General features: G+C 40.0%; 1 protein-coding gene across 1 annotated transcript in view; it reads right to left on the bottom strand.

Annotated features, from left to right (window-relative positions):
• Positions 1 to 3,440: 3,440 nt before the first annotated feature.
• LOC114658003 (DBH-like monooxygenase protein 2 homolog) overlaps positions 3,441 to 26,150 on the bottom strand; it is a 63,721-nt gene continuing 41,011 nt past the window's right edge. Inside the window, exons 8-14 of the mRNA XM_028810020.2 lie at positions 25,629 to 25,795; positions 14,090 to 14,181; positions 13,871 to 13,967; positions 7,628 to 7,687; positions 7,432 to 7,538; positions 6,886 to 6,988; positions 3,441 to 3,939 (exon numbers count right to left, since the gene is read on the bottom strand). Of these exons, the coding sequence (XP_028665853.1) occupies positions 3,769 to 3,939; positions 6,886 to 6,988; positions 7,432 to 7,538; positions 7,628 to 7,687; positions 13,871 to 13,967; positions 14,090 to 14,181; positions 25,629 to 25,795 (797 nt within the window). The 3' untranslated portion in view covers positions 3,441 to 3,768. The remainder of the gene's footprint in view (positions 3,940 to 6,885; positions 6,989 to 7,431; positions 7,539 to 7,627; positions 7,688 to 13,870; positions 13,968 to 14,089; positions 14,182 to 25,628; positions 25,796 to 26,150) is intronic.

Below are 26,150 nucleotides of genomic sequence, written 5' to 3'. Positions count from 1 at the left end.
ATCCATCCATCCTCTTCCGCTTATCCGAGGTCGGGTCACGGGGGCAGCAGGTTGAGCAGAGATGCCCAGACTTCCCTCTCTTCTTCTAGCTCTTCTGGGGGAATCCCAAGGCATTCCCAGGCCAGCCGGGAGACATAGTCCCTCCAGCGTGTCCTGGGTCTTCCCCGGGGCCTCCTCCCGGTTGGACGTGCCCGTAACACCTCACCAGGGAGGCGTCCAGGAGGCATCCTGATCACATGCCCGAGCCACCTCATCTGACTCCTCTCGATGCAGAGGAGCAGCGGCTCTACTCTGAGCCCCTCCCAGATGATTGAGCTTCTCACCCTATCTTTAAGGGAGAGCCCAGACACCCTGCGGAGAAAACTCATTTCAGCCGCTTGTATTCGCGATCTCGTTCTTTCGGTCACTATCCATAGCTCATGACCATAGGTGAGGGTAGGAACATAGATCGACTGGTAAATTGAGAGCTTTGCCTTATGGCTCAGTTCCTTTTTCACCACGACAGACCGATGCAGAGCCCGCATCACTGCGAACGCCGCACTGATCCGCCTGTCGATCTCACGCTCCATTCTTCCCTCACTCGTGAACAAGACCCCGAGATACTTGAATTCCTCCACTTGGGGCAGGATCTTGCTCCCAACCCTGAGAGGGCACTCCACCTTTTTCCGGCTGAGGACCATAGTCTCGGATTTGGAGGTGCTGATTCCCATCCCAGCCGCTTCACACTCAGCTGCGAACCAATCCAGAGAGAGCTGAAGATCACGGCCTGATGAAGCAAACAGGACAACATTATCTGCAAAAAGCAGTGACCCAATCCTGAGTCCGCCAAGCCGGACCCCCTCAACACCCTGGCTGCGCCTAGAAATTCTGTCCATAAAAGTTATGAACAGAATCGGTGACAAAGGGCAGCCCTGGCGGAGTCCAACTCTCACTGGAAACGGGTTTGACTTACTTCCGGCAATGCGAACCAAGCTCTGACACCGATCGTACAGAGACCGAACAGCTCTTATCAGGGGGTCCGGTACCCCATACTCTCGGAGCACCCCCCACAAGATTCCCTGAGGGACACGGTCAAACGCCTTTTCCAAGTCTACAAAACACATGTAGACTGGTTGGGCGAACTCCCATGCACCCTCCGGGACCCTGCTAAGGATGTAGCGCTGGTCCACTGTTCCGCGACCAGGACGAAAAAACCACACTGTTCCTCCTGAATCCGAGGTTTGACCATCTGACGGACCCTCCTCTCCAGAACCCCCGAATAGACTTTTCCAGGGAGGCTGAGGAGTGTGAGCCCTCTGTAGTTCGAACACACCCTCCGGTCGCCCTTCTTAAAGAGGGGGACCACCACCCCAGTCTGCCAATCCAGAGGCACTGTCCCTGATGTCCATGCGATGTTGCAGAGACTTGTCAACCAAAACAGCCCTACAACATCCAGAGCCTTGAGGAACTCCGGGCGTATCTCATCCACCTCCGGGGCCCTGCCACCAAGGAGTTTTTTGACCACCTCGGTGACCTCGGTTCCAGAGATGGGGGAGCCCACCTCTGAGTCCCCAGGCTCTTTTCCTCATTGGAAGGCATGTTAGTGGGATTGAGGAGGTCTTCAAAGTACTCCCCCCACCGACCCACAATGTCCCGAGTCGAGGTCAGCAGCGCACCATCCCTACCATACACAGTGTTGACACTGCACTGCTTCCCCCTCCTGAGAGGCCGGACGGTGGACCAGAATCTCCTCGAAGCCGTCCGAAAGTCGTTCTCCATGGCCTCCCCAAACTCCTCCCATGCCCGAGTTTTTGCCTCAGCAACCACTGAAGCCGCATTCCGCTTGGCCTGCCGGTACCTATCAGCTGCCTCCAGAGTCCCGCAGGACAAAAGGGACCGGTAGGACTCCTTCTTCAGCTTGACGGCATTCTTCACCACTGGTCTCCACCAATGGGTTCGGGGATTGCCGCCACGACAGGCACCGACTACCTTACGGCCACGGCTCCGGTCAGCCGCCTCAACAATAGAGGCACGGAGCATGGCCCATTCGGACTCAATGTCCCCCACCTCCCTCGGGACATGGTCGAAGTTCTGCCGGAGGTGGGAGTTGAAGCTACTTCTGACAGGGGGCTCTGCCAGACATTCCCAGCAGACCCTCACAACACGTTTGGGCCTACCAGGCCTGACCGGCATCCTCCCCCACCATCGGAGCCAACTTACCACCAGGTGGTGATCAGTTGACAGCTCCGCCCCTCTCTTCACCCGAGTGTCCAAGACATGTGGCCGCAAGTCCGACGACACGACCACAAAGTCGATCATTGAACTGAGGCCTAGGGTGTCCTGGTGCCAAGTGCACATATGAACACCCCTATGCTTGAACATGGTGTTCGTTATGGGCAATCCGTGACGAGCACAGAAGTCCAATAACAAAACACCACTTGGGTTCAGATCGGGGGGGCCATTCCTCCCAATCACGCCCTTCCAGGTCTCACTATCATTGCCCACGTGAGCATTGAAGTCTCCCAGCAGTACAAGGGAGTCCCCAGAAGGTGTGCCCTCCAGCACCCCCTCCAGGGACTCCAAAAAGGGTTGGTACTCCGAACTGCTGTTCGGTGCATACGCACAAACAACAGTTAGGACCCGTCCCCCCACCCGAAGGCGGAGGGAGGCTACCCTCTCGTCCACCGGGGTAAACCCCAATGTACAGGCTCCAAGTCGGGGGGCAATAAGTATGCCCACACCCGCTCGGCACCTCTCACCGGGAGCAACTCTAGAGTGGTACAGAGTCCAGCCCCTCTCAAGGAGATTGGTTCCAGAGTCCAAGCTGTGCGTCAAGGTGAGCCCGACTATATCTAGTCGGAACCTCTCGACCTCGCGCACTAGCTCAGGCTCCTTCCCCTTCAGAGAGGTGACATTCCACATCCCAAGAGCCAGCTTCTGTAGCCGAGGATCGGAGCGCCAAGGTCCCCGCCTTTGGCCACTACCCAACTCACACTGCACCCGACCTCCTTGGCCCCTCCCATAGGTGGTGAGCCCATAGGAAGGGGAATCCACGTTGCCTCTTTGGGCTGTGCCCGCCCGAGCCCCATGGGTGCAAGCCCAGCCACCAGGCGCTCGCCATCGAGCCCCACCTCCAGGCCTGGCTCCAGATGGGGGACCCGGTGACCCGCGTCCGGGCGAGGGAAAATGCTGTCCAAATTTTGTATTCATCATGGAGGTTTTGTTGAACCGCACTTTGTCTCATCCCTCACCTAGGACCAGTTTGCCTTGGGTAGCCCTACCAGGGGTATAAAGCCCCGGACAACAGAGCTCCTAGGATCATTGGGACACGCAAACCCCTCCACCACGATAAGGTGGAGGTTCGAGGAAGGGTCAGATGTTCCAAAAATGGCAAATTGACCTTTAGCACTATAATTTCCATAACCATCTCAAGAAAGAGACAAGAGGCAAAGGTAATTAGATATATCTTACATTTTATTTTAATTTTCAACAAAGCTCAATGTAGAAATATTTATTTTCTGTAAGTGCAGTGTTATTTCTCCACCTTATTTCTTGACAGAAATGGCCATGTTACTTTACTTGTATTCCACACCTTTGGAAACATATTTAATATTTCTGTATCTCTATTGTTTCTGGTAAATTCCAATTCTGCTACATCAGCTTTGTAGAAAATACTGTTTCTTATTGCATCCTTTACTCTTATTACTATTATTTTTTATTTATAGTTTATTGTTATGCAGGCAGATGAAAGTATGCTTATTCATATTACTTCAATGTAGTAGATTATCTTTAAAGTATTTCTTCAAGGTAATATATGACAACAATCAACAATATCAGATAGAGTAGAGAACAATAGTTGTTCAAAACTGAATTGCCATGGCCAATGGGGATAGATTTGCATTCTGCCACCAGAGATGGCTGCATGTCAAGAATTGATCCTTCCTGCACATTGACTCCAGCCTACAAAACAAATATATAAAAAGTAATAACTGCAGTTAAATATCATTGAACACAACAGTACAAATGACTGATATATAAAATATGCTCAGTTGGAAATATAAGACATAAAAGTCAAGGCAAGTCAAGATAAAATTTTAATGAAAGCTAAATTTTTTTCTCAAAACATCTGCATATTATGTCTGAATTACCCTCTTTGAGAAGATAAGTGTGCTCTCCAGTTTGCTGGCATCTCATCTAGGCTTGATTCCTGCATTGCTTCTGATGCTATGTGGGTGGGACCCAGCTTTCTGTGAAATAGTACTGGAAAAAATGTTCTCAGGAATGTATGGGCATCTAAGGACTTGCTTAAGACCACAGGAGATTTTTTTTTTACTTAAATAAATCATCCTAATTCTAATGATCAACTCTCATCTAATGTTTAGCAAAGATAATATGGCAATGTTCGACCAAATCATGTATTTTCTGTCATGTTTACCCATTGCATTCTTTTGTTGTGACATATAATGAAGCACTTTAGATTTCTAAAAAAGGGTAAAGGAGAAAGTATGAAGTACCAGTATGCTAAAGTGCTGTTTTTACAGAAGTAAAATTCATATGATTAGATCAAGGGATTCTCATTTCACTCCGCTCTACATTCATGTATATCTAAAAGCAGTAAAAGCCTAAGCAGAGAAAAAGCACCAGTCAGGCAAATGAAAAAACTATGCACAATTCCCCAAACATTTAAATTCTTTACTTATTATTGTGGTCATGTATGAGAGCAAAAAAAAATTTAAAACATGTTATTTGAAATCATTTTAAATAGTTAACCTGTGTAAATAAGACTAGGGGTCTCATGTATAACACTGTGCATAGAATTCACTAAAACATAGTGTACAAAATTGGAAAATCTGATTACAAAAAAAAATTCAGATGCATAAAACTGTGTGTAACGAAATTTCCACAAACTTCCCCTTTATAAATCACAATCAACATGAATTTTAACACACATGCATGTGCCTTTAGCCCCACTCTGACTCCTCCCAGAATTACGTTTATTTGAATATGCAATTCAATATAAATAGCACCTTCCATTTAGACAATGGCAAAAGCATGTATAAAAAAGAAGAATTTCAGCAAAGTGAAGTGGAATCAAAGAAAAACGTACTTAAGCAGTGGTATAAACAACAAAGGAAAATTGATAGAGTAGCACAGTGTGACGAAGGCACTTAAAAGTTCAAGTTCAGAAAGTTGCACAGTGCCCAATATAAGAAAGAAGTGGTCAGATATCAAAGTCACCATGAAAAGGCGAGTTGCAGCCTACTGTCTGAAAAAAGTTGAAATGTCGACTGAAATCTTGAAATTTCCACTTTAATCTCATAATTTATTTTTTCATTAAAGTAGAACATCGTAAACTTCATCTTAAAAGTGATGTTTAATTTACTAGAGCTTCTCAAACCCCATCGTATCTAAAGTAGCATGTTAAATACTTTCTATTCTATGTGTTCCTCGTCCCAGTCATTAATCGCTACATGCTTCTTAAACAGACTTTCTCTTACACCGACAGGAGCGTGCAGGCAGTGATCACCACATAGAATACATTACATTCATGATACGTAATGTGTATACTTGATATAACTTTCATGAAGAAATGCATTGAACATGTGGCGGCATAGTGGCACAGCAGTAACAAAGAGCTGGCACCGCATCCAGGGATTGTTCCTGCCTCCCGCAAGATGCTTACTGGGACGTGTGTGACCCTGGATGGAATAATTTATTGCAGCAGTACTGTGCCTGTCAAACGTACCAAACCCCAAATCCTGTCCTTCTGTTTTCTGTCTCCACGTAACCAATTTCCACAAAATAAGCTTGTAATAAATGTAAAACCAGCCATAAGTAGAATGCTGATTCTTCAAAGCTTTTAAGGAGCATTGAAAAATCTTCGTTATACATGTTTAACTATTACATCCATCCTGTGTTGCACCAGTCCCAGCAAGCATCGAGGCAGGAACAATCCCTGGATGCCAGCTCATTGCTACCGCACTGTGCCGCCACATTCTTAATTATTACAGTACAGTATATATTATTTAAATTAAGTTAACAATTTATCTATAAAATGTTATATACATTCTTTAATGCATTTCATCATAAAAATGATATCAAGTACAGTATACATCCTAGTATTCTAATCACTGAAGTTTACAATGTTTTACATTAATGACAAAATAAAGTATGAGATTGAAGTAAAAATTTCAAGATTAACATCAACTTTTTTACTTTAATTTTTTACATAGACCTTTTTTTTCTTCATGGTGTCCCTATTTTTTTTTCCCTAATATACTTCCATATGACACTCAGTTATTTGCCTTTTCATGTCGACTTTGACATCTGACCACTTCTTTTTTGAAATTCTTTTTTTTTATACATATTTTTACCATTGTCTTTTAACAAAATTCTGCATGGAATGGGCTATTTATATTGATTGGCATATTCAGCAATTCTGTGAGGAGTCGGGGTAGGGCTGTAGGCACTTGTACATGTGTTAAAATTCATGTTGACTGGGATTTGTAAAAGGGAGTGAGTGGAACTTTGCTTACACACAGTTTCATGTAACTGAATTTTTTTGTGCGTATGCACATTTATAGTTATTATGAGACCCGTGATTATTGGGAATTTTGTGTATCATCCACTAAGCCTTGCCCAGTACTTTTTACATGTTTCATGCAGTATATTCATATAATGCAGGGCTTGTAATTACTGAACATGTGGAAATTGGTCATTTTGTGCTGCAATTTCTAACTTTTGCAGTTTTGGTTATATGTAAAACATACAGTATGTCTTTAATTATTTAATAATGTTAATCCAGAATAAAGTTATGTCAAATATTCCTGATTCATAATATAATTTGTTCATTTTTGTTGTATGAGAATTTTATTTAGAATGTGTTTTGGAAAAAGATCTACTTACAGTTAGATTGATCACTATCACAGTTTGGGTGCTTGTTTTAAGCAGCTGTTGGAATGAGGCAATTGAATTATTGCTCCAATTTGATGGTGTTTGACTCATTATGCTGAAAGATTGAGTTGAAAAAACATTTACTGAAAAGGCAAACTTCTATTTTAATTTCTTACACCTTTGTAACTAAGTCTTCACTGAAATGTGAAAATTAGAGTCATATCTAATATACCAGAAACAGAAGCAACTTTTGCAATTATTGCAGCGAATGAATGAACGAATGAAAATCTTCCTAACTCATGAACGGAGATAAGTCAAAGTTTATAGAATGATGACCAGGCTATTGTCACATTGTGGACATATTCTTTATTTTCAAGAACTACAGAAGACCCAAAAAGACTAAAAGGACATTAATGTTCCTGAATTGTCTTGCAGTTCAGATTGATTTAGATTCAATTAAACTTTTGCACAAATTACATTTGAGTATACTAAATAGTTTTAGCAAATTATTTTTTTTGTACTATTTCCACACCACAATTACAAAAGAGGTTTACTGACCTTGAGTTATAAATGACCATTGGTACACTGTTACAGTTGGCAATAGCGTTTCTGGGGTAATACATCAGAAAAGCAAGGCACATTTCATTGGTGGTTGAAAGCCCCATCTGTAAGGAGAGATGAACTTGAAGGTGAAGCTAATTGAGACAAGCAACAACTTAAAACAGAGGATACAAGCCTACAGCATGGTACTTACTGTGGTAACATTTTTGCGGTTGGTTGTATTGTAGGTGCATTCCACTACAATTTCATCACCCTAAAATATAACATTGAATAAACTCAATGTGCAATTAAAAAAATAAACAAAAATGAGTTGTACATGGTAATATAAGACAGGCAAAGTTTTCTAGTGGATGAATGAACTATTGGAAAGGAAAAATATTACATTCTGAATTCTTACTCCCACATAATAATCAAAGCCAAATAATCTCCATATAAGACCAAAATTGTACAGTAAAATGAGGTCTTTTGTTTTGCAGTGTCTGTGCAAAGCAGTTCAGCATGTATTTTAATGTGTAATGTACCATATAAAATGCTGTTTGATTTTCTGTAAGAATTCTCTGATTTTCTGCATCCACTTTCTCTATGGCAAGATTGTTTGGGTGGCAGAATTCCTCAGCATCACAGAGTGCAAAGCAAGAAGTAAGCTAGAAGGAATTATAATACAGTATATTGCAGGATTTGCACATTGGACCAGTTAAAAATGAACAATTGTCATGACACATAGGTTATTAAGATGTATGAGGAAACAAGAAAACCCTATAAAAAACAGGGAGAAAGTGTACGCTTCACAATGACAATGACTGAACTACTTTGGTTACTTTAGGTCAAAAGGTAGTATTGGAACAGTATTAACCACCGTTTTTATATACTCCCTTTGATCTAATCAATAAAATAAAAAAAGAAATATTTGAGAAACCACTTCAACACCTTAGACAGCTAAGGACAAAATTAAAAGGTAGTTTGATGTAGTGACAAGAGCCTTTGAATATAAATCATGAAACTACCTATTTCAATGTGTTACTCTGAGAAAACCACTCAATCTACTCGTGCTCTAATTCTAAAATATGTAAGTGGACAATTGCAGAGTATTCAGATGTAATAAGTTAATATAGACCTATCTGCCAACCAAAATTTTATATAATTGCTCAATGTCTGATAATTTGAAATTAACCACCATTCCCATGATAAAATTCTATTAGATTCAGGGTTTAATACAGTTTGCCTAGTTGCGTCTTCTGACTGACTGCGTGCTGTCTGAGGTTCTTTAACATATTATTGACAGAAAATTGATCCTCATAGTGAATGATTTCATTTCCTTCCTTCCATATTTGTTATTATGGGTATTATGTGTTTTCTCAGTGCAGTTAACTCCATATTTCCATTAACATGCCTTTACAAAATTGATGGGAGGGAATGGAGCTTAAGGGCCTTCTGTCTGTTAGGGGAAATCAATTTTTCAGGTGCTTTATTTAAACAATGAACATTCAATAGAAGGAAAGGAGAAACGCATCCAAGAAATAAAGAAAGATAGAGAAAAATTACAGTGAGGGGATGTCATTTAGCCAAGTATACAGTATGTAATGAACGAGAGGTGTGACAATTATTAACTGCACGTAGAGATGCATACAGTGGTGTGAAAAACTATTTGCCCCCTTCCTGATTTCTTATTCTTTTGCATGTTTGTCACACAAAATGTCTCTGATCATCAAACACATTTAACCATTAGTCAAATATAACACAAGTAAACACAAAATGCAGTTTTTAAATGATGGTGTTTATTATTTAGGGAGAAAAAAAATCCAAACCTACATGGCCCTGTGTGAAAAAGTAATTGCCCCCTTGTTAAAAAATAACCTAACTGTGGTGTATCACACCTGAGTTCAATTTCCGTAGCCACCCCCAGGCCTGATTACTGCCACACCTGTTTCAATCAAGAAATCACTTAAATAGGAGATGCCTGACACAGAGAAGTAGACCAAAAGCACCTCAAAAGCTAGACATCATGCCAAGATCCAAAGAAATTCAGGAACAAATGAGAACAGAAGTAATTGAGATCTATCAGTCTGGTAAAGGTTATAAAGCCATTTCTAAAGCTTTGGGACTCCAGCGAACCACAGTGAGAGCCATTATCCACAAATGGCAAAAACATGGAACAGTGGTGAACCTTCCCAGGAGTGGCCGGCCGACCAAAATTACCCCAAGAGCGCAGAGACGACTCATCCGAGAGGTCACAAAAGACCCCAGGACAACGTCTAAAGAACTGCAGGCCTCACTTGCCTCAATTAAGGTCAGTGTTCACGACTCCACCATAAGAAAGAGACTGGGCAAAAACGGCCTGCATGGCAGATTTCCAAGACGCAAACCACTGTTAAGCAAAAAGAACATTAGGGCTCGTCTCAATTTTGCTAAGAAACATCTCAATGATTGCCAAGACTTTTGGGAAAATACCTTGTGGACTGATGAGACAAAAGTTGAACTTTTTGGAAGGCAAATGTCCCGTTACATCTGGCGTAAAAGGAACACAGCATTTCAGAAAAAGAACATCATACCAACAGTAAAATATGGTGGTGGTAGTGTGATGGTCTGGGGTTGTTTTGCTGCTTCAGGACCTGGAAGGCTTGCTGTGATAGATGGAACCATGAATTCTACTGTCTACCAAAAAATCCTGAAGGAGAATGTCCGGCCATCTGTTCGTCAACTCAAGCTGAAGCGATCTTGGGTGCTGCAACAGGACAATGACCCAAAACACACCAGCAAATCCACCTCTGAATGGCTGAAGAAAAACAAAATGAAGACTTTGGAGTGGCCTAGTCAAAGTCCTGACCTGAATCCAATTGAGATGCTATGGCATGACCTTAAAACCTTAAATACCAACAGACATTAGCAGTACAGACTTTATTAACTTCTTCAATGAGAAAATTAAAAATATAAGATCCCAGATCTCTGCATCACAGTACAAACCAAATACTAGCTTAGCAGACCCTGTCTCACATTGCACTCAGCACTTTAGTAATTTTAATCCTGTAACTGAGCAGGAAGTCTTAAGTTTAATTTCTAAAATGAAGCCCACTACTTGTTCCCTAGATCCAGTGCCAACAAAACTAGTAAAAAGTGCAATGGATGATCTTGCAGCGCCTATCCTAAACATTATCAATAGTTCATTATTGCATGGCACAGTACCAGATGCACTAAAAGTGTCAGTCATTAAACCATTACTTAAAAAGTCAGACCTTGACCCACATATACTAAATAATTATAGGCCTATTTCAAATTTACCGTTTCTCTCTAAAATACTAGAAAAAGTAGTCGCCAGTCAGCTTCAGACACACCTTATGCATTACAATTTATTTGAGAAATTCCAGTCTGGTTTTCGCACTGGTCATAGTACAGAAACGGCACTAACACGGGTTGTAAATGACATTCTGATATCCTCTGATGAAGGAAACTCAACGGTAATTATGTTGTTAGACTTAAGTGCAGCATTTGACACCATCGACCATTCTATCTTACTGCACAGGCTAGAAAATGATGTTGGGCTTACAGGCACCGTGTTCGCTTGGTTTAGTTCTTACTTATCAAATCGATTCCAATATGTACAGAAATGTGCTGACAGTACTCCATCATTATACACAGAAGTTCAATATGGTGTCCCGCAGGGCTCAGTACTGGGACCTTTACTGTTTTCACTGTACATGCTTCCACTGGGATCTATCATTAGGAAACATAATGTTAATTTTCACTCGTATGCAGATGACACCCAGTTATACCTTTCATTTAAATCAAATGAAGTTTCTCCAATGTTGTCTTTAATTAGTTGTGTTAGTAAATTAAAGGAGTGGATGAATAAGAACTACTTGTCTTTAAATACAGATAAAACAGAGATGTTAATTGTTGGAGGGAATGATGCTGATCACAATAATATTTTGTCATCATTTAACTCAATGGGAATCCCAGTCAATTTTACTGAATCAGCCCGCAATCTAGGAGTTATCTTTGACTCTAGCATGTCATTTAAAGCGCATATTACAAAGTTGTCCAAAACATGTTTCTTCCATCTTAAAAATGTTAGGAAATTAAGGCGCTTTTTAAATAAACAGGATTCTGAGAAACTAATTCATGCATTTATCTCTAGTAGGATTGACTACTGCAATGCGGTGTTCACTGGATGTTCAAACTGTTCTTTATACAGCCTCCAGTTAATCCAAAATGCGGCTGCGAGAATTATTACAAGAACAAGAAAATACGAACACATAACTCCAGTTCTTAAATCCTTACACTGGCTCCCGGTTAAGTTTAGGGCAGATTTCAAAATCCTTCTTTTAACATATAAAGCATTAAATGGTCGAGGTCCGGCTTACTTGTCTGAACTTATCATGACTTACAAACCAGAGCGCACATTAAGATCTCAAGATGCCGGTCTGCTTATGATTCCAAGGATTAATAAAATAACAGTGGGGGGGTCGAGCTTTTAGTTACAGGGCCCTTAAACTGTGGAATGGTCTGCCTGCTACTATAAGAGATGCCCCTTCGGTCATAACTTTTAAATCCCGGCTGAAGACTCACTACTTCAGTTTAGCATATCCTGACTAGAGCTGCTGATTAACTGTACAGACTGCATCTCTGTTGTTAGTCATTAGCACTTAAACATAAGTAACATGACAGTTATAATTGTATACTAACCCTCACTTATTCTGTTTTTCTTCTCGGTACTCAAATGTGGCACTTAGTGCCATGGCCCACCTGCCAAGTTGTTTTGCCTGCCTAAGGAAAAGTCATCCCAGATGGAGGATCGCAGGAATCGTGGGAGAGAGGGGTCCTTTCATCGGATTGGCTGGCCCAGCACTGTTTCAGCTGTGGAATGGCCAAATGGGGGAGGCAGCTTGAAGGATGAGGTCTCCAGGACTCTATACAAATACAAATCTTATTATGGGATATATCATCTACTATATTATTATTATTTCTTACTATATTGAGAAATTGTTCTGTGTACTGTACTGTATTGTATTGTATTGACCCCCTTCTTTTGACACCCACTGCACGCCCAACCTACCTGGAAAGGGGTCTCTCTTTGAACTGCCTTTCCCAAGGTTTCTTCCATTTTTCCCTACTAGGTTTTTTTTGGGAGTTTTTCCTTGTCTTCTTAGAGAGTCAAGGCTGGGGGGCTGTCAAGAGGCAGGGCCTGTTAAAGCCCATTGCAGCACTTCCTGTGTGATTTTGGGCTATACAAAAATAAACTGTATTGTATTGTATTGTAAAAAGGCGGTTCATGCTAGAAAACCCTCAAATAAAGCTGAATTACAACAATTTTGCAAAGATGAGTGGGCCAAAATTCCTCCAGAGCGCTGTAAAAGACTCATTGCAAGTTATCGCAAACGCTTGATTGCAGTTATTGCTGCTAAGGGTGGCCCAACCAGTTATTAGGTTCAGGGGGCAATTACTTTTTCACACAGGGCCATGTAGGTTTGGATTTTTTTTTCTCCCTAAATAATAAAAACCACCATTTACAAACTGCATTTTGTGTTTACTTGTGTTATATTTGACTAATGGTTAAATGTGTTTGATGATCAGAAACATTTTGTGTGACAAACATGCAAAAGAATAAGAAATCAGGAAGGGGGCAAATAGTTTTTCACACCACTGTACATGTTTTTATTATTTTAAGGGGATTTATCTTCTTAATACTTATTTATATACCACCAGCTCTTATCTGTTTCATTTACATTCAGATTTGCTATGTACCTTTAATCAAAGGTCTTTTCTGTGTTGGACAATGCATACTGTATGTACTTTTTTCACATTTTTAATATAAAATTAAAGAGATGTAAACCGATCGATCAATTACATAATAACAATGGAAATGAAAGATTATGAAATATTATTATTTTATTTGTTTTTACCTTGTAAGAATGTGTTTTATATTGCAACTTTACTAAATATCTTTATGATTACATTTATTTTTGTTCTTAAGGCTATTGGAAAGTTTGCTACATTATGTTTACATATATATACTATAATTTATCAGATATTCACTAAAGTTAATCAGCTCCTGTCCAATACCAAAAATGCCCAATAGGATAGCTTTTATTTTATTTGTAAAGTATACTTTCTGAGAAAATATTGACGGTTCAGAAGACCTCTCAAACATTTAGTAACAAGGTAGTACTGAAAACCACCTAACCTTTAAGAAGCATATTTGTTCATAAAATTAATGAACAGAAACTTATTTAACCATGTTTAGTACCTTAAAAAATGTTTGCATTTCAAAAGAAAGAATGTATGGGGAACTACATACTAGTAATTTTCACTGGGAAATGTTTTTTCCAAAAAAAGAAGTCTTTTTTTAAATAGAAAACAAGGGATCAGAAATCAATATAATATTCTTAAAATTTGAGTGGCAGCTGCTGTGTCTTATTCTGCGTTCATCTGCTGTACTTACTACTGTAACTACTGCAGTTTGCCCTAGAAGTATGGGTCTTTGTAGACTGAAATCATAGTTTTCATTTACTCCCAAAAATCCAATCTGTGTTTTGTTCCTGTAATAAACAAAAGCAAATAAATAATTAAATAATCAAATAAGCTAAATATGTTAGGAGTATATACTCATATTAGAAGTGAAATAAACTGATTTGTACTGCATAAAATACAAGGATCATACCTGAAATGACCAACTCTGATAGCCACTCCAGCAAGATGGGTGTGCAGCAATGATGCAAAAACATTGAGATCAGAAACGGGACCAGATAACAACTGAAGAGAAAAAGACAAAATGTCACTTTTTAAAAACTGACACACATATTTCAACCGAATGGTCAAACATGCATATCCATGAAGAACCTAATGGAACAGCATTCATAATAAGGAATGAAACAGAAACTATTTTTTTTCAATCTGACAGCTTTGCTGTAATACTGTATGGTGGCATATTATAAAGACCATTGATAGTTAGCGTATATGATTTACTGATTAAAATTCCCAGGTGGTTCCCATCCTGGTGGTTCTTGTTCAAATCCCAGCAAAAGAGGTAACTATAAGAAGAAACAATGAAGTGGCTAAAGCATTTAATTTGAAACTTGGAAGCAGAAATTGAAGTCCTCTATTATTATTATTGTTATTATTATCCTGTATCCAACATACGCTGAATAAAGGTGTTAGTCAAAGGTAGAAAAATACCACAGTAATACTTTAAACATTTGTGATTTAAAGTTTGTGAATTAAATAATAGGCTACTGTGGTGTCTCCGTGGTGCACTGTCGAGCCACAAAGTTTTAAACAGTGCAATCCCAGAAACAAGAGAGAAATGCAACACTCTTTGATTTTATTTTCTCTCGTTTTATTTAAACTGTCTTTTGCTTTGTTTTAGGAGGACCCCAACTTTCTAACACGCAGAATGGGGCTAATATTAGCTGGCAAGCCATGAACAAATACTCAGGTAGGATTAAAACCTTTCTTTTTCCATGTCTTGATCCCTCACACATTGATTTTTTTATAAGATTAAATGTACCATCTGCAATGGAGAAACAGAACTGGTTATAGGAAGGCGGACAAGCAGCTAATGAATTGTCAGAAAGGCAGGAGTACAATGTGGGATCTGAACAGCTTGTGCCTTTATGGCAGTGAGTTCTCTATACCAGTGGTTTCCAAGTTCAGTCCTGGACTCCACTACATTACTGCACTCCACCACTTTACTTTTAAAAAAATAGGGAATAATATATGGACATGCACTGAAGAGTAAAGAATAGTTGGTTTCGGGCTAAGTGTGGTGCACCAGTTTGGACAATAATTTATGGCCAATTTTCCAGGGCCGCTTTGCAGACTGATGGAAGTGATCTTGTTGTCATTATGTTGCTAACACCATATTTTCACTGCCTACTCCTTCAGTCACTGTTGCTGATATCATATGTTTGGTCTAAAAGCTATACTGGTGTTTCATAGAGCACATGGCTCCTAATATGTTGTCGCATTGGTATGTTAAAAGCTTGTTGTACGCATCAAATACCAGACAGTGATTTGCATTTCATGCAAGAAGAAAAGGTATGGAGCAGTTGGATGTTTGCATTTATAGTAAGGTCATGATGGGTTCTAAGGCTGGCTTCTGTTTTTATATCTTGTTCCAATCTGCAGTTTTATAATTACACTTGGTTATTTATTCAGTATATATCTTAAATGTAGTCAGAAACAGAAATAAACTGTTTCCACAAGCAATTCTAAAAGTTAACATAAATGAAATTGCTCTGATGAGGAAATAATTACCAAATCACTGATTTCTGCCTAGCACCACTGTTACATTTTCTACTTAAAAACTCAAGCATTTTATTGCCCTGAATCTGAATATTGTGAGAATAAATATATTAGGAAAAGAGAAATATACATTAAGGAAACACATTCAATTAGCTCAATAAGTAAGACACAGAAGCTACTACTTAGAAAAGGATGCCCAACAATGTGCAGCGCCTGAACAAAGAAGAGGCTTTTCAGGTAAACCGCTAAAAGGCCTATCAAAGTTATGGATAGGGGAGGGGTCTGGTCCCTTTGAAATTAACAATGGCTCAGTAGTCCAGTTCAACAATTTCACACATTGGAGACACCCTAAACTTGAAAAAAAATTCTCAGTAAATTCACAGATGATTTTTGGGACCAAAATCATCAAGACAAAAATATAGTTTTTGTGAGTGTGGAGCAATACTAATGTGGCAGCAGTTCTAGGTCAGTGTGAACTGTGTGAACAGCCGCCCTCCATCACCAGCTGCAATTCACTGGATGAATATGTGTGGGGACGGCTCGTGGTGGATGACTTTCTGTTTTAGAGTTAAAACTTACAAGGGTTAAAGACTAACGGCAAGAATATTCATTCAAAAACAAAAACTAAAAATATTTTAGTAAATTATTATTTTATTTCAGTTAGTCTTTCCAGCTACTTTAATAGTTTCGTTTAGTTTTAGCTTTTCATTTCGGTTTTGTTAATTATTTTATTTCAGTTTACGAAAATGTTTTTTTAATAATAGTTTCAGTTTTGATTTTAGTTTTCATTAACTATAATAACCTTGGTGGGGACACAGTCATATGTGTAGAGGGTGCAGAGGAGCGTGTTGAGCACACAACCCTGCGGCGTCCAAGTGTTGAGGCTGAGAGCAGTGGAGGTGTGGGGACCCAGTCTGACCCTCTGGGAGCGACCAGACAGGAAGTCCAGTATCCAACTGCACATGAGTGATGGAAGTCCCAGATCTACCAGTTTGGATACCAATCGTTGTGGGAGGATAGTGTTAAATGGCGAGCTGAAGTCCACAAAGAGCAGTCTGGCATAACTCACCTGCTGCTCCAGGTGGGTCAGGACAGCATGAAAGGCTGTGGCCACAGCATCCTCCGTGGATCGCTTTGCTTTTTAAGCAAATTGAAATGGGTCCAGGTCTGCTGGCAGGCAGGCGATGATATGACTCCGCACCAGTTTCTCAAAGCACTTCATCATGACAGATGTGAGTGCCACTGGGCGGAAATCATTCAGACTGTTTGTGATGGATTTTTTCAGCACTGGAACAATGATTGAGGATTTGAGGCAGGATGGGACAGTGGCCTGGGACAGGGACTGGTTGAAAATCCAAGTGAAGATTCCGGCCAGTTGATCCACACAGTCTTTCAGCACCCGTCCAGCCACACCATCAGGTCCTGCAGCCTTCCTCGGGTTCACCTTCCTCATCACCCGCTTCACCTCACACTCTTCCACCATGAGTATGTTGCTGTTGTGAACAGGCGGCTGTGATGAAGCTGCTGTTGGTGTCGCCTCAAAGCGGGTAAAGAAGATGTTCAGCTCCTCTGCCAGATAAGCATCTCCCTCAGCGGCCGAGGAGTTGCTGGATTTGTAGCCGGTGATAACAACAACAACAACAACATTTATTTATATAGCACATTTTCATACAAATAATGTAGCTCAAAGTGCTTTACATGATGAAGAAAAGAGAGAAAAAAAGACAAAGTAAGAATTAAAATAAGACAACACTAATTAACATAGAATAAGAGTAAGGTCCGATGGCCAGGGAGGACAGAAAAAACAAAAAAACTCTAGACAGCTGGAGGAAAAAAATAAAATCTGCAAGGGTTCCAGACAATGAGACCGCCCAGCTCCCTTTGGGCATTCAACCTAACATAAATGAAGTCCTTTTTTGTATTTAGGGTTCTCATGGAAGGACTTAATGATGATGGTCATGTAGACTTCTCCTTCTGTACGCTGCCTTGGCCTCTCGGATGCTTCTCTTCAGATTCACTCTGGCTACACTGTAAAGAGCCCCATCCCCACACCAGAAAGCAGTATTCCTGGTTTTCAGCAGACTCTGGACATCCTCTGGGCTTCCTGTTAGGATAAATCCTTATGCGTCTGTCCCTGGTGACATTGTCTGTGCAGAACCTGATATAAAACAGGACTGCCGTAGTGTGGTTCTCCAAGCCTTGGTGATCAAAAACCTCCCAATCGGTTCTCTGGAAGCAGTCCTGCAACTGTTGGGAGGCCTCCTCGGGTCATATGGTAACAGTCTTGGTCATAGTGATAGCTTGTTTCCTGAGGTGGGTATATGCAGGGATCAGAAGCAAGGACGTGTGATCAGACTGGCCAAGGTGTGCTAGGGGTTTAGCCCTATAGGCCTGTCTGATGTTTGTGTACAGCTTGTCCAGTGTTTTTACTCCCCTGGCTGCACACTTTATGTGTTGATGGAATTTGGGGAGAACTACTTTCAGATCTGCATGATTAAAGTCTCCAGAAATAATGTGAACAGCCTCAGGATACTTGCTCTGTTTACAGCTGATGGTGTCATGCAAAAGCCCCAGAGCCGAGTTAGCATTAGCATCTGGTGCTATATACACAGCAGTTAGCAATATGGCTTTGAATTCACGGAACAGCCAGTGACAAGTACACCTCTGACCATCAGTGTGGACTGTCCGTAACTGAAGACCAAGTAAGGAGACAACCGAGGAAGCTACACACAGGAAAAGCTACGGGGCCAGATGAAGTCAGTCCTCGAGTTCTTAAGGCATGTGCTGACCAACTTTGTGGTGTCCTCTGTCACCTGTTCAGTCTGCCAATAAGGCTTCAGAAAGTGCCATAGCTATGGACAACATGCATTGTTCCTGTTCCAAAGAAGGCAGGCACCTCTTCACCTAATGACTAATGACAGTGTCACTTATGTCTTGTATCATGAAGACCTTTGAGTGACTGTTCCTGGACTATATGAGAACTCTTGTGGAAGACCACCTGGACCCACTGCAGTTTCCCTATAGGACAAAGATTGAAGTGGAGGATGCAATTATCTATCTGCTCCACAAGGCTTATTCTCACATGGACAAAGCTGGCAGTACTGTGAGGATTATGTTTTTTTATTTCTCCAGCACCTTCAATACTATCTAATCATCTCTTTTAACCTGAAAACTCAGAGATATGCAGGTGGATGAGCATATGGTGTCTGGGTAATGGACTGTCTGGTGGGCAGGATACAGTTTGTGAGAGGTGTCTGCATCTTAACTTCATCAAAACCAAGGAATTAACTTTCATTACACCAAAGAGCCTCTATGTGCAGTCACTATTCACTCTTACAAGTACTTGGGGATCCACATTAATTACAAGTTGGATTGGTCACAGAACACAAACAAACTATATAAGAAAGGGCAGAGCAGACTATATTTTAGGAAACTACATTTCTTTAATGTGGGAAGTAACATCCTTCACATTTTCTATGACATAGTGATGGCCAGTGTGATTTTCTATGGTGTGGTGTGCTGCTGTGGAGGTCGTCGTGAAGGACAGAATTAAAACAAAACCGAGTGCTATTATGAACAATGCTGCACATCCTCACTCCGTCACACTAACACTGAGTACTTTTACCTAACAAATTTTTCAGCAGAAGTTTGTCAAGGATCACTACTGGGGCTCCTTTCAACCAATAACAATATATCTGTATAGTACAGTGGAACCTCAGTTTGCAAGCATAATTCGTTCCGGAAACGTGCTCGCAGTCCAAAGCACTCGTATATCAAAGTGAATTTCCCCCTAAGAAATAATGGAAACTCAGATGATTCGTTCCACAACCCAAAGCTATTCATATAAAAATGATTAATACAAAATATAAAGTAAAAATACATAAAACAAATTAACCTGCACTTTACTTTTGAAAAGAATCATGGTTGGTGTGAGTGAGTGAGTTTCTAAACTCTTTTGGGATTCCACCCAACGGGGCGACACGGACGCGCTGTAGCAGTTCACTGTAAAAGCAAATCCGAAAAGATCGCTGACATGCTATAAGCGCCTGCTGTCGATGGGTGATACAAGGAACAAGGAACATTATAAATGCGCAGAGCAAAGTCCTACTTGGCCATGACCCTGCCTGACTGCTGTGTCTGTGTATAGGAGAGTGGCAGATCCCGCTACAATAAATAACCACACTGTTGCTGTTTCAAGCTGAATAAAGCTGGTGCAAGACAGGGACAGCACACGCGCACACACACACACACACACACACACAGAGTCACAAAGCTGTAGTAAACAGTATACGCTCGTAGGGATGTTGACTATATGAGTGAAGCATGCCGATTCAGACGGAGAATAGGAGACGATTGCCCACACAATCCCGCAGCGAGAGAAAGAGAAGAACCATCTGCTCAGTTGTGATCACATGACGCTCAGCAGGCAAAGCGTTTATATGCTACTCGTATTGCAAGACCTCGCTCGTTTATCAAGTCAAAATTTATTAAAAATTTTAGCTCGTCTTGCAAAGCACTCATAAACCAAGTTACTCACAAACTGAGGTTCCACTGTACTTCACTTTGACTGTGACAGCTGAGAAAGCAGAAAAAACATTATTAACTGTAATGATTATAAGTATCCTGCGGTGGGTTGGCACCCTGCCCAGGATTGTTTCCTGCCTTGTGCCCTGTGTTGGCTGGGATTGGCTCCAGCAGACCCCCGTGACCCTGTGTTTGGATTCAGCGGGTTAGAAAATGGATGGATGGATGGATTATAAGTATCCATCTATCCATCCATTATCCAACCTGCTATATCCTAACTACAGGGTCACGGGGGTCTGCTGGAGCCAATCCCAGCCAACACAGGATGCAAGGCAGAAGGCAGACCCCAGGCAGGGCTGGCCCACCGCAGATGATTATAAGTATTTAACTCACAAAATACCAATGACTGTATTTTGTATTAATCATGCTGCAGACAGCTATATGATTTTTTATTTCTATACGATTTGATCTTCATTTAGGTAGGAAAGCAATTAAGTTTATGCACAGAATATGAATTCTTTTATGTGAAAATGCTGACCTCTTGATACTAACAGAACACCCTGTGATATTATAAATCAATGTGATTGTTTTCTTCACTCTTGCTTAAAAATATAAGACAAAAATGTCATCTATGAATTAATAAATAAGGATTATTAATCTAATCAAACAAATATAATCTAATGAAGATATTAAAGCTATAAGAATGTAATCTCTTTATAACTAATGAAATGGGGAATAAGAAACTGCTTAAATTGGGTTTGTGTGTGTCTACTGAGAAGGGGACATTCCTTAGAAATGTGAGTGCCTGGCAATTCTTTGTTTTTGGTATACTCCTGTATGTCATAAATTAAAGATGTAGCCCGTAATCTATGTATGACCTCAAAATGAACTGTTATGGTTTTTTCTGTTCTCTCTTTGGCTAATGAATAAGCTAGGTAATATAAAGAGGATTTTTTTTCTTTTAAGCAAGACTGTGTGTTCTGACCAGCCAGTGGCACTGAGCTGGGGGGGTGGGTCCACTATCTTCGGAGACATGGGGGGAGCAGTCTCGCAGTTTCTCTCTAACTCACCAAGAATAATGAAATTGCTTTTTATTTTATATATTGGGGTCCTTTGTTGTTCCCGACTTACAGCGACCACACAGCCAAGTCAGAAGTTTTGTTTCTTTTACATTTTCTTGCATGGTGTTTGTTCAGACCAAGGTATATATGCATATTTATTTGTTTAGTTATTTAACTACCAATTTATGTATTTATTTTTTAAAGACCTTCAGTAGAAGAGCCAAATTTCCCTTTGGGGACAAATAAAGTTCTATCTATCTGTTTACCTGTATATTAGAGAGTCTTTTCTGAGAATGAAATAAGCTACTGTGAATCAGCCTTTAGACTCAGTAAAGAAAAATTTCACCATCTGGAAGGAAAGACCATCTTAAAACTACTGTAGCTACAAGAGTCTTGAAGATGTGCATTACATATCAACTAATGCCAGGGATTCACCCACTAATGGGATGCAAGGGGTAAAAGTTGCTCCTTTTCACAAATCTTTAAAAAAAATGGGTATTGGTAATTCAGGCGTCTGGAGTGTCTTTTTATGCTATTTTGAGTTTGTGGATTATGAATTTGATAATATTTTTGATATTTGATTCTTTACTGGTAGTTCTAGCCATATAAGAGCCTATCACAGAAGGTTAGAAATGACAAATTTCAAACATAAGCATATGAGGTATGTACTAGTTTAGAACATTACAAGGTCAGTTAAAAATTAAAAATATTATATTTAGGCAGACTATATTGTGCCTGAGAAAGAGATGTTAAATTAATTAACATTAGAATCCATGAAGCCTACAAAATATTCGTAATGCTGGGCCACTTTATATTCTCATGCACCTCATCATCAGTGTCTTTGTTTTGCAAACGTGTCAATCAGCACTGGCAGCCTGCTCACTCATTCCCTACCGAGTCAGCTGAAGACAAGTCAGGCACAAAATTCTCAGAGCTGAAGTCTGAAGGTGTCTGTAATTGTATAGAGTAAGTAATATATCGTTATTTGAAATACATACATGTCATGTGTGTTCTGTGTCTACAAAGTTCTATGTAAGTTTATAATGAAAGGAAATGCAAGACATGAAATTTTGAACACGTATGTAAAACAGAAACTTTTTTCATATTATAGTAATAATGATAAAATGCTGACTTGAAGTGTATAATATGTGAAGAATGAAGTCCAAATATCAAATCAACACTTTCACAAAAGGAATAACTAAATGGTGGGCTTTAAGTGAAGAATATAACCAAAGAAAAATAGATTATTCAACTTACGAGTTGCTGTCAATAACTGAAGCCCAAATATCAGTCGACACAAACTAAACATAACCAACTTGGTTGGTGCAGAAGTAAGAACTCCTGTCTCGCAATCAAATGGTTGCGGGATTGAACCTGGGTCCTCCCCGATTTTATCGTTTTCAGTAGTGTTACTATTATTAATTTATAATATAAATAATAAAATATAATAAAAACATAAACTTGATTTGAGTCTGTAACACCCGGTATAAGTTTTTGTTACTTGTAAAAGATATTGCTGAAGGGATATAAGCAGACACACAAATGCCGGTGAATCATGTCTTCTTAGTATCTTGTTCTCATATGAATTTTTTTTATTCAGTTTTATTCTTGAATAAAAGCACACTCGCTTCATTATACCTTTGTGGAAGTGTTTCGTTTATATTCCAGTAATCACTTGAATGACATCAAATCTGTACCTACATCTCTCTACATATACTGTACACATTCATACATGAATATGTCATTATTTGAAAATGCTATGTCATTTGAGCATGAGTTGTCATTTAAACATTTTTTTTTCGATCTTGGCCAATCTTCACGTTATGGTGCATGGTACTGAGAATGCAGCCAGACTTCTTTTTGGGGGCATGCACCATCAGCATGGTACTGCCAGATCTAAACTCTAGCGTGGAGAATTGCTCACATACAAGTGACTTTAGCTGCAGGTGGAAGTCCCACTTTATTTATGGTGCCAAGCAGAGTTGTGTTGTGGTGCAGAAGTCTATTAGCCAGCAAAATTGACGTGATGAAGTTGGCTGTTGTTACGGTTCTGCCTTTGTCCAGTAACAGCTACACATAAGCTTTATAACCACAGCCTTTGGAAAGTCTTTCTTCCATGAGACAACTGGGATCTTTTCCTAAATAAGGAGTGGAATTGCACATTAACTTTGTCTCCAAATCTGCCTCAATCCAAAACTTTATGCAAAATTTGTCAGGCTTGGTTGAGATGTACTGTAAGAAAGGACAATGGACATTGGTTGAAAACAGTTGGTCATCAACAGTAATATGTTGCCCGGTGTTTTAACTCAAAACACAGTTCTCAACAAAATGTTACTAGATGTCTGAAATCACAGCAAATCTGTCATTTTTCACCCATTCTGCCCGGGTGTCTTTGTTGTCAAAGCACAAATGCCGCATAAAAGTCTGTCAGTGGTTATGGAGCTATATCTTTGATTGCCAGTACAACAAACAGTTCTGACGATGTATCAACCACAGAACCAACTGTGGTCATCACTGCTCTTGTGAAAAGAACAGAGATAAATGCAATCAAGTCAAAGAGGGGGAGGCAAGTTGGTTGTACCATGTGAAAATGACTGAGAGAATAAAACTGAATAAAAAAAAGCTACCTTTAACAAGTAGCAAAAATTTTACCGGTGTGTTACAGACTCAAATCAAATGTATGTTTTTATTTTGTAATGGTGATAATAATAGCAGCTCACTACTGAATACAGTAAATGCAGGGAGGACTCAGAATCTAACCCACAACCTCTTGATTACGAGACAGAAGTTCTTACCTCTGCACCACCCAAGTGGACATGTCTACTTTTTGTCGATTTACAGTATATTTCAGTTTCACTTTTTACACATTGACAGCAACATGTAAATTTAATAATTTCCTTTTCTTTGGTTATATTCTTGAATAAAAGCCCACTTACTTTTATATACCTATTGTGAAAGTGTTTATTTGATATTTGGACGTCAGTATTCACACATTATACACTTTACATTAGCATCTTGTCATTATTACTATAATATGAAAAACGTTTCTGTTTTAGTTATGTGTTCACCATTTCTTGCCTCACATTTTATGTCATCTTACATTTACCCAGAACGCTGTAGACACAAAACACACATGAAATGTAAGCATTCCAAATAATGATATATTATTTACCCTATACAATTCCAGACATCTTCAATCTTCAGCTCAGAGAATTTTGTGTCTGACTTGACTTCAGCTGCTTCGGTGGAGGATGAGTGAGCAGGCTGCCTGCTGCTTATGCTGATTGACACATTTGCAAAACAAAGACGCTGATGACGAGGTGCAAGAGAGTTTAAGGTGGTCCAGCATGACAAATATTTTTGTAGGATTCAGGGATTCTAGTGTTAAAACAGTTTAATACAACAGCAAGCTTCTCAAGAAAAATTTGTTCTGTATGCTAATAAGCAATGGTAAAAAAAGATTAAACCCCTCTCAAACATGTAGGCCTGGAGTCTTATGGGGACCTGTTTGAGAGGGCACATTGGAAAGGAAAAATGTGTTGGACTGACATGGATTTGCTTTTCACTACTGTCCTTAGAATAGATAATGTTCTGCTTAAAGAAAGTGACATCATTAGTGACATCCATCCATTTTCCAACCCGTTGAATCCAAACACAGGGTCACGGGGGTCTGCTGGAGCCAATCCCAGCCAACACAGGGCGCAAGGCAGGGAACCAATCCTGGGCAGGGCGCCAACCCACCGCAGGACACACACACCCACACACCAAGCTCACACTAGGGCCAATTTAGAATCGCCAATCAACCTAACCTGCATGTCTTTGGACTGTGGGAGGAAACCAGAGCACCCAGAGGAAACCCACGCAGACACGGGGAGAACATGCAAACTCCACACAGGGAGGAACCGGGATGCGATCATTAGCGACATCATCTCCTGTATATCTCAAATCTTCACCCTTCTGGTGCAACTGAATAAAAAGACTTTCTATCAGAAAATTGGCATTCAGTGAAGAACCAGTTCTGTCAGTGAGCAAATCAATGCAAGAGTCTTGTAACTCTTAGTTTTAGTTTGAATAACACCTTGTTGCCTACAGCAGTTAAAAAAGATTCCCCTGCTGAAATCCAAACTATCCGCATGTGTCATGTGGACAGTTTACACCTCATTTTAAATTTTGAAATGTTGTTATTTATTAATTACAAATGTTTCCTTTGCAATAACTGCAAATAAATTTCACATATGGCATAACTGCTGAATTTCTAGAATATATCTGTTTAAAACTCTTATTTTACTTATCCATCGCCTTTTAGAAATATGTGGTGTATAAGTCATGATAAAGCAGCACAGCAAGTTATCAAACAATAAGAGTACTCACAGAAGGAAATATGTTGGTTTTACACAAACCATAGCTTTTAAATATATTTGCTCCAGGAGGAATTACATATTTTTGGTCAACATCCACTCCAGTTTCTAGAATTCCTGCATCATACTGACGTACTTGAGGAGTGTAATAGAATCGAAGGCCAGAGCTGTCTACACGACCTGCCAATAGAGATAAATAAATACTTATAAAGTCACAATTATGGTACAGAATATTTTATGCATTCTAATACAGTCAGAGAAATTGTATTGTTTAAGTGCTACAATGTGATAAACAAAAATAAAGTTGACCTTATACAGTTATTTAATTTCCAGTCCTCATACTTTGATACAGAGTGGTGGCTCTGAGGCTAGGGATCTATGCCACCAATATCAGCTTGAATCCTGTAAACACCTTACGTGACTCTAATCCATTGGGCCCTTGAGCAAGGCCCTTAACCTGAAATTGCTTCATCCTGGGTATGACGTTAATCTGCATCCAGCCCAGTAAGTAGGTCATCCAACTTACATGAAAAAC

The sequence above is a fragment of the Erpetoichthys calabaricus genome, chromosome 9, assembly GCF_900747795.2.
Source record: "Erpetoichthys calabaricus chromosome 9, fErpCal1.3, whole genome shotgun sequence".
Classification (NCBI taxonomy): domain Eukaryota; kingdom Metazoa; phylum Chordata; class Cladistia; order Polypteriformes; family Polypteridae; genus Erpetoichthys; species Erpetoichthys calabaricus.
Note: the sequence above shows the minus strand (reverse complement) of the source record. Positions and strands in the feature narration are given on the sequence as shown.